Source organism: Priapulus caudatus, unplaced genomic scaffold (assembly GCF_000485595.1).
Source record: "Priapulus caudatus unplaced genomic scaffold, Priapulus_caudatus-5.0.1 Scaffold351, whole genome shotgun sequence".
Taxonomy (NCBI): Eukaryota; Metazoa; Priapulida; class Priapulimorpha; order Priapulimorphida; family Priapulidae; genus Priapulus; species Priapulus caudatus.
Window position 1 is genome coordinate 35951 of NW_014577412.1, and position 9155 is coordinate 45105.

General features: G+C 44.7%; 1 protein-coding gene and 1 long non-coding RNA gene across 2 annotated transcripts; one reads left to right on the forward strand and one right to left on the reverse strand.

The window, feature by feature from the left end:
• The first annotated feature begins 284 nt into the window (after nt 1-284).
• Nucleotides 285-4381, forward strand: LOC106809405. The gene is made up of 3 exons (XR_001393871.1): nt 285-381; nt 4147-4149; nt 4369-4381. It is a non-coding gene; the product is annotated as an uncharacterized LOC106809405 (long non-coding RNA).
• Nucleotides 4382-8482: 4101 nt separating this feature from the next.
• Nucleotides 8483-9034, reverse strand: LOC106809397. Its single transcript, XM_014812464.1, has one exon. The coding sequence runs from the start codon at nt 9032-9034 to the stop codon at nt 8483-8485; it is 552 nt and encodes a 183-aa protein (XP_014667950.1).
• Between the last annotated feature and the right edge of the window lie 121 nt (nt 9035-9155).

Genomic DNA, 9155 nt, shown 5'->3' on the forward strand with positions numbered 1-9155 from the left:
TTACAAGTCATTTATCTAAATACCGAGGTGACGATTATTACTGTAATAGAAATATACTACTGTGGAAAAAGGCAGCTTTGGCTACCTGCCCCGCATCCTTGTGCACGTAGTGTCGATTCGCCACATCAACTGTGTACGCCAGATAATCAGCCACCTGTTTTCGGTTGACATCATCTAGCAATGCATGCGACGCCGACTCAAATGATTTCCTTGCCTCATTAGAACTGTGCTGTTACAGGGTATTACCCTGTGTGTTATTACCGTATGCCCTCTGATCTTAAACTACGTGAGGCTCTTGTGTTTTTGCTATTGGCCATTTTTGTTCGTGATTTAGCTTGGTCGGCTGATTCTCTATGTAAAGCTTGGTTTACCACAATGTAAGTACGTCAGATAAGTCAATTGTGGATTGAAGCTTTACACAGAGAATGCTTCAATGGACTTAATCATGACTATGACTATGAATAATATCTAATCAATCAGCCATACTCCCCGCCATGAGTTGGCTGATGTTCATGCGACTCTGATGTATGTAGATCATTTGAGCAGACATGTAGGGCCGTCGTATGCTCTCTGCTTCCGCAATCCTCACATTCAACAGCTTTCTTACAATCGCGAAAGGCATGTTTAGAGTAAGCACAGCACTGGAAGCAGATGCCAAACTCCCTCAAGAGTTTCCTCCGTTCATATATAGGCTTGCGTTTAAAGCTCTTGCACTGGTTGAGGGTAGGCCTCATCCTGTGAACGGGGCAAAACCTTTCAGGGTCAACCTCGACTTTGTCATCAGCGATCTCCGCTTTCCTGGTTGTCAAGGGTCTCATGTCAGACTGAAAGATCCTCATTGCGTTCTTGTCCTTTCTGCCTGTTGTGGCAAGAAGGAAAAAGTTAGAAGAGAGAAAAGTTAGAAGGAGAAGTTAAGAACTATCAAACAGGAAACTGGGATCGTTCTTCACACGTCCGATTTCTCGAATAAATTCCTTGAAATGATAAAATGGTGGAAAGGTGATACCTTCCTTTTATATATAACTTCCTTTTCCATATTTCCTTTTATAGTTCTGTGCCGACGTTGTCCATTTCTCCTGCATCCCGTATGGGAGTCGATTTACTATAGGATTGATCCCAGATGATGAGTCAAAATGTGCCATGACTGCCTGATATTGAGGATCTTCTTTCACTGCCTCGATCTCTGCCAGAATATCAGAGAGTTCATACAGTTTTTTATTGACCCTACCTGTAATCCTTGAAAAGCTGTCAAGTTGCCATTTTAGGGCCGCTTCCACTTTCTCGGGAGTACCGTACCTATCATCCAGTCTCTCCCACACACGCTGAAGGCCTCTTCCGGGGTTCAAGGGACTTGCCGCTCTCAGACTCTGTGCCTGCCCCGAGGATTCAGGACCAAGCCACCTAACAAGGAGGTCGAGCTCTTCTATAGCAGTTACCTGTAACTATTGTGTGACGTTCCTAAAAGTCATTTTCCAAGAGGCATAAGACTCCGGACGATCATTGTAATTAATCTAACGTGAACCTAAAAGTTCCTTCTTTAACAAAAGACGTGTAAGGTCTGTAGCCGTGTGCACAGCGTTTGGTGACTCTGTCACATTTGCTGGGATGTCAGGCTGGATACCCCTCGGATGAAATTCAGTCGCTCTGTAGCTCAATCTGGTACGATGTCTCTCCGGCCGAAACATATCAGATCTCACTACGTTGTAGTTCTCTGGCTTCGACTGTGCCTGCAACATAGGTATCTTGTCCAGCGTGTCTCTCTCCTTCTGAATAGCAGAAGCATCGTGTTCTGCTGCATATCTCCTGGTGCGCTCAGCACTGCTCTGAAACTCCACATTGATGCCCATCCGGGGTTTGGAAGTTTCGGGGAGGTTGTCTTGACTACCAGTAAATGTCTCGTGTGCCTTAGCTTCGGCCTCCGCCATTGCTGCCTCCTTCTCACTGCGTAACACATCAACATCGACATGCAGCAGGTATGTTTCTTCTTTTATCTTGAGTTGACGTCTCCTTATTTCTGCTTTTTTATGCGCATAGTCCGCCTTCGCGCGAGCAGCATCAGCCTTTGCGCGGTGTCCAGCCACACTGGATACTCTACTGGCTGTAGTATCTCCACTGGATCTACTACGTCGATCGCTACTGTGATTCGTGAGTGTGCGAACTCTAGATTCTGACTCGGGTGCTTGTGAGTCCTGATTCTCTGAAGAGTGCATGTCTGCATATACCGTGTAGGCGGCGACCGTTGTCAGTGTCACGTGACGGTAGACGTTGTCCTATGCCGTATAGGCGGCGACCGTTGTCAGTATCACGTGACGGGAGACGTTGTTCTATGCCTGTGGTATCACACACAACCTCCGTGTACTAGCTGTGGCTTGATATAATATTTTTCACTGTACTGCCTCTTCAAGAAAAACACGGAACATCCAGTATTCATAAATAGCAGTCAGTTAAACCGTCTGTCTTTAATGTGTGACCACTTGACCAAATGGTGAAAAAACTACAACATAAAAATAGAGAATACTGTCACAGATGGGGTGGACATGCTTCAGATGCTTGCACATAAAACTAACTTCAGTTGCATCTATATGTACTGTAAAGAAATATTACAAAACAGTAGTGTACTGGCTACATAGATAAGCAGTGTCTTCATGAGACAGCTTCAGTCCACAATTGAATTATCTGACGTACTTACATTGTGGTAAACCAAGCTTTACTTAGAGAATCAGCCGACCAAGCTAAATCACGAACAAAAATGGCCAATAGCACAAACACAAGAGCCTCACGTAGTTTAAGGTCAGAGGGCATACGGTAATAACATACAGGGTAATAACCTGTAACAGCACAAGAACATACAGCTTCTTTCTCTAGGCCGTGCCTGTAATCAAAACACGTGTTTGTCCAAATAAATAGTATCTATTCCAAATAAACATAAATTAATGTAAAACATTTCCTCCGCTTCAAATGTTAATAATAGTATAGATTGTATTATATTCAAGAATTTATTATATTTAAGGATTCTGTCAAACCTAATTAGCCCGATATCAAATTTACAGCCCTGCTATAATAGCTACTAAACGCTTATAACTTATCGCTTGTGTTGTCGGGCTATGTCGTTTGAGGCATTATATACTTTTGTTTCTGCTGTAGAGAGGAAGAAGAACTCATTCTTCCTGGCATCCGTCCTCTCACTCTGCATGGGACGAACGCTCTCAAAGTATATTTGAAACTACTGATGCGACAAAAGAAATCAATAATTATTATTTTGCAATGAAATATCAGTCATAGACTTAAATTAGAACACAAATCCTTGGACATCATGCTTCCTATCACAGGAGGAAATGGAAGAACAACGCTGTTCACCCGCACATGTTAAAATTCTCGCAATCAATACGTACATACTCCTCCTCCTTGTCCAGTGCAAACATTGCCAGTTGAGTGAAATCCGTCTTCCGTTCTTTGACGCTTATGACGAAATATTCCCGACCGTTGACTGTGGTTTTCCTTCTGTCAAGCCATTCGCGATCATCATGTTCATGACCACACCTAAAGAAAAAAAATCATCTATCAAACCATGTATCTTGTATCATCTAATGAAACATAATAATAAGTGGGATCCTCAGCCTGGACACAACCACTCTCACATTGTTCGTCTCAAACACAATATCGTCAGTAGTACACGTGTATTTACATTTTGTACCAATGGCTATTATTGTTTATCTGTTACGTGGCCATCTGTACATGTTCATCTAGACCGATTATAACCGCATATTCCATCTAGTTTCTATTCATTTATTGAGTTAATATCAGATAACAGAAATACACACCATGGCGTTGGCAGTGCCTTAGCGCAATCACTGCCTCTAGGTAGCTAGTGATAAGCGGTAGTTGGCCCTCTGATACCACGCCTCCTTGTGCATCCGTTAGTGCATTAACAAAGTCCTCCTTAGCGACCCTCGACACCTTCATACATTGGTTGGGCGTTTTCTGTTGCTGGTGGGCTCTGATGTATTTGTTTTTTTGTGGATTCCTTAGTGGCACCTCGGGATGCACCTTTTCTCATGGTCGCCAGGCAGCCTTTCATGTGTATGACGTGTTCATAGAAGGTTCTGAACAACATGCATGTTTTGATTAGCTCCGAACTTCTTTAAGTATGTCAGTAAAAACATGAAATATGTTTTTCCAACCTGTGTGGTGCATCGAATGGTATTAATATGAGACATATTATCACTTTACATAGTCGCGTTTCATGTTACCAGGTTATGATGTGTCACGTACCGGTCCGTGCTATACAAGTTAGTGAGGTCCGTTAAGTAGCATCGATACTTCTGTATGTTTTTCTGATTTAGTATTGTCTGCTCCGCGAGTCCGCAGTTCTGCAAGCTATCGAAAAATAGCCTCGTCCTCTCGATGTTCTGTAGTGCTCTGGTATTGTATTTGGTCTCATCCATGAAGAACATGTATCTACATGTCAAAGAAATATAAAGTGATAATTATAATATAATACTTCACGGTGAAAAATAGTCGTATACGTACATACAGAAACATTTCAAACGTGTCCTGAAACGTGTATGAAAATGCCTGGTAATTACCTCTTCAACATGTGACAATTAAATAGCTAGAGGAGGTGAAACATGGTTACGTGGTGTCTACCAGCATCAATAGCAAAACGTGCCTATCACTTCATTGCGTCGTAGCTTCAATCGCTTATATAACTATTGGTTATATAGAGCGTCTCCCTCGCCCGGAGAGATGTGATTGCATGTTTTTCTCTTGGGGGGCACTGCCTCGACCGTTAGATGTGCAATCCTTAGAAGCTCATCATAGGCCACTTTCCTATGAGTTATTGATATTAGCATAAAATGAAAGAAGCCTATATAATTGATGCATAATACATACAATGTTGCGCGCAGTTGATATCTAGCACGGAAACCCCATTAAATCCTCATAAAAAAAAGAAAAAAAGAAACATACTAATTATGACATCGTGTTGTTAAGTTGCATTAATAATCACCTTTTTCTCGCTGAAGCTTCATCCGTTTCTTCTCCTGATGATGGCGATTGTGCCGTTCCTTCTTGCTCTGTGGTTCTGAAACATTAAAATATTGTGTTTTATGTGCTTTTGTGTGCGCGTGCATGTGGGTTTGTGTGCATGGGCATGTGTCTGTTTCTCAATGCGCGTGTGTGGGTGTGCATTTGCATTTGTTTGTGTGCGTGATCGTGAGTGTGTGCGTGAGAGCGTGCGTGCGTGTGTATGGACCTATGCCTGTGTTCGCATGTGTGTTCGCAAGGGCGGGCCCTATAATACTGTAGCTTATATTATCTTCATTGGTCATACATTTATATTTACAAGCACACCTTTTTGCGATCGCAGCTTCGTCTGCATTGCGGTCAGATGAAGCATCCTGACTCCCACATGACGATGTTGACGGTCCTTCTGTACTTCTGCAGAAATAAAGGATATGTATGTTTTATTAAAAATACCCAAAATATGTCGCAGATAAAGTTCATAGCTAGAGACACTTATGTTGGAAATATGAATATTCAAGTTTAAATATAATTACATTTTTTGGCCTGCAGCATCATGATGTCGTTGGGCTAGACGAGAATACGTTGACGGGTATTGCCTCGCTCTTGCCTTGTTCTGGTTCCGTGGTTCTGCAGAGTATTGTTGGTTATCTTATCTAATTACCTCCGCCAAGGGGTTGGCAGGAGGTTATGTTTTCACCGGCGTGTGTTTGTTCGGCGTGTGTTTGTTGGTTTGTGGGTTTATGTACAGCCTAACTGAAAAGGTTATGGACGGATTGCCATACTATTTTCAGGATAGGTCAGAAATGGGGTAATTTACAATTGATTACATTTTGGTGGTGATCCCGATTAAATCTTAATCGACCTTGCGTACCGATTTCTACCCTGCGTTGTGTTTTTAACCCCCCGGCAGTTACAAGCCGGGCTTCAAACTCGATCACAGGATTGTGAGGTTAGCTTTGTCGCAGCGGTTTGTGGTGTGCGCACATACACACAAGAAGATGCAAGATACACAACAGCTACGTAAAGCGCATGGCCACAAAGCCGGCACGTTTATTCAGCGGCCGGTAAACACTAAAATAGCCAAAACGACAAGAACGAGTACGACAACTTACAGTAAGACGCGCCTTTCACAAATCAGTCCTCGCTCGACAACCACACCAGTTGCCCACTTTCACGCGTCTCTCTCTCACTAATCAGTTCTCGCTCGACAACCACACCAGTTGCCCACTTTCACGCGTCTCTCTCTCACTAATCAGTTCTCGCTCGACAACCACACCAGTTGCCCACTTTCACGCATCTCTCACAAAACAGTTCTCTTCCCCGAAGCATGCGCGCTTTCCTTTCCGCTTCCGAGAAGTATACCCTGCTTACGGCAGAGTCGCTAACAAACATGGAAGTGACACGCGACGCACCCTACCCTGGACCTGGCTGGCTCGCCACACAATCTTATAACGACCTGCCAGGTCCTAAACAGTGAAATTCCATTTGGGAATTAAATCCACTTTCACACAAATTACATGAATTAGAGTGTGCTGCTTCTTGGTTACTTTAACCTATAACATGTTAACTCTAAACACGACAAAAACTTGTACTCACAAAACATGGAGCCTAGCAATTCTAGAAATTATGTCTTCAAAATATCAACACAACACCATCATGGCCTTCACCAAGTAGAGGCTCCTCGTGGCTCTCGTCTGCGCAGGCCCAGAACCATATGCCCAGAACACTATCCCACAATAACCAGGAGGTGCTACCACCTGGATTACAAACTAATACTGAAAAGTGCCATAAGCTCTGCGGCTCCAACATACCGGCCCCTCAATTATATTCCTATAATTGACCTACCTCTCCTCTTGGAGCCTGAATCAACTAATTTCAAAGGAATACAACAATAATTTCAAATATCGTCGTGAAACATATCAAAGCACAACAATCCCATAAAGTCCGTCTCCGAGCCGTCTCAGGACGAACACACCCAAACACCACGAAACTCACAGTCACAAATTAATGACTGTACACAATACGCAAAGGTAACATACGTGACATCGAAAATTACACGAAAACGGACTACACTGCAAAAACCAATATACCTGGCATTCAAAACCAACTATGGCCAATCTTCAAATTTCTAACGCCTAATCCATCTCTAGGATGGTACACAACTTATCAATAGGACGAGTTAGGATATTTGCCTGAGTCTGGACCCTAACCTGACGCACCGAACCTTTCCTGTCTGGCATGGTCTCGATCACCCTTCCGAGTGGCCATGAATTCCGCGCAACTTGCGAGTCTACAACTAACACAATATCTCCAACCTTCAGGTTTCTCCTCTGAGACGACCATTTTTGGCGCTCTTGTAACAAAGGCAAATACTCGCGCACCCAGCACTTCCAAAACATGTCTGCCATATATTGGACCTGCTTCCATCTCCTTCTACTATAGGAATCTTCCTTGGAGAACAATCCTGGAGGCAAGCTCGGCTTCCCCTTCAGCAGGAGCAAGTGGTTTGGGGTCAGCGGCTCCAAGTCACCTGGATTATCCGAATTCATCGTCAAGGGCCTACCATTAATCGTGGCCTCAACTTCGCACAACAACGCGTGGAGACCTTCCTCGTCCAACGTTTGCTCGCGCACCAAGCAGCTCATAATCTTCCGAATCGATCTAATCTGCCTCTCCCAGATCCCGCCATGGTGAGAACCTGCTGGCGGGTTAAAAACCCAATCAATGTTCTTCTGAAGCATCGCGCCATGGATATGAACCAGATTCTAACCGTTTATCGACTCCTGCAGTTTGCGCTCGCTGCCACAAAAGTTTGACCCATTGTCCGATCTCATCCGCTTCACCTGACCCCTACAAGCCGCGAATTGCCTTAAAGCATTAATATAAGAGGCTGTATCTATCGAAGCCACAACTTCAATATGGATCGTGCGTATCGCGAGACAGGTAAACACTACGCCGTAGCGCTTTACGACTGAACGACCACGTTTTACTTCGTAGGGACCGAAGCAGTCTACTCCAACATTCGTGAATGGTGGTTGATAGGTACTAGTCGGTCCTCGGGTAGATAGCTCATTTTCTGCCCCCCGACGGGAGACCTCTGTTTCCTACACGCCACGCATGTTGAGATCATTCTTCTAATAGCAGATGGCGCCTGAATTACCCAGTACCGCTCGCGCAACTTCGACAACATGTGATTCCTGCCCGAATGCCTAACATCTCTATGTGTCTGCCTTATAATAAGCTTCGCGACGTGAGTGCTCTTCGGCACAATTATAGGGTGTTTCATATCCTGAGGCAAATTCGCCCTATCTAACCGTCCACCTACGCGAAGCAAGCTGTCGCCGAGAACTGGATCCAGTCTATGGATGGAACTTGTTTGCTTCACCTGTAAACCGCCATTCGTAAGCGTATCAATCTCAGCGCTGTACACCAACCTTTGTGCAGATTGGAGAATAGCTCATTCGGCGCCCTTCATCTCGTCCACCGTTAGCGGCTCTCCGCTAAGTTCGACCTTAACCTCATTATTGCTCCTATTCCGAACTTTGCGCAGCAACATTCGTTTAATGCGAAGCAACCAAGCGGTGGAGCGCTTCAGGTTGTACCATGTTGAATGGTAACGCAACAGCTTATCCATTGTGTCGCGAGCCTCCTCGGACATGTCAGACGCAATCTTAACCGCCGCCACAGTTGCCTTCAACTCAGGATCAGACTCCACGAGCTCGGTGTCTACGCGTTGATCCTCCTGGTGAGAACTCCAGAGGAAGTCCGGGCCCTGTAGCCATCGCGTACACTCCACAGAGTCGTCCGCCGGGTTCTGATTGGTCGATACGTATCTCCACTGCGATAGATCAGAATGCTGATGAATGGTTTCAACGCGATTCGCGACAAACGTTCGGAATTTTGTGGTTTCATTAGCGATATACCTAAGTACCGTCATACTATCACTCCAGAACACACTCTTGCCCAATGCCAGCTCGTCGCAGAGCTCTCTCTGTAACATGGCGTCCATGTTCGCGGACACAGTAGCCGCCGTCAATTTGAGTCTTGGTAACGTAACGCGTTTCAGCGGAGATACTCGGGCCTTTCCCATCAAGAAAGCGCAATGAACCCTACCGTCGCCATTGGTTAAG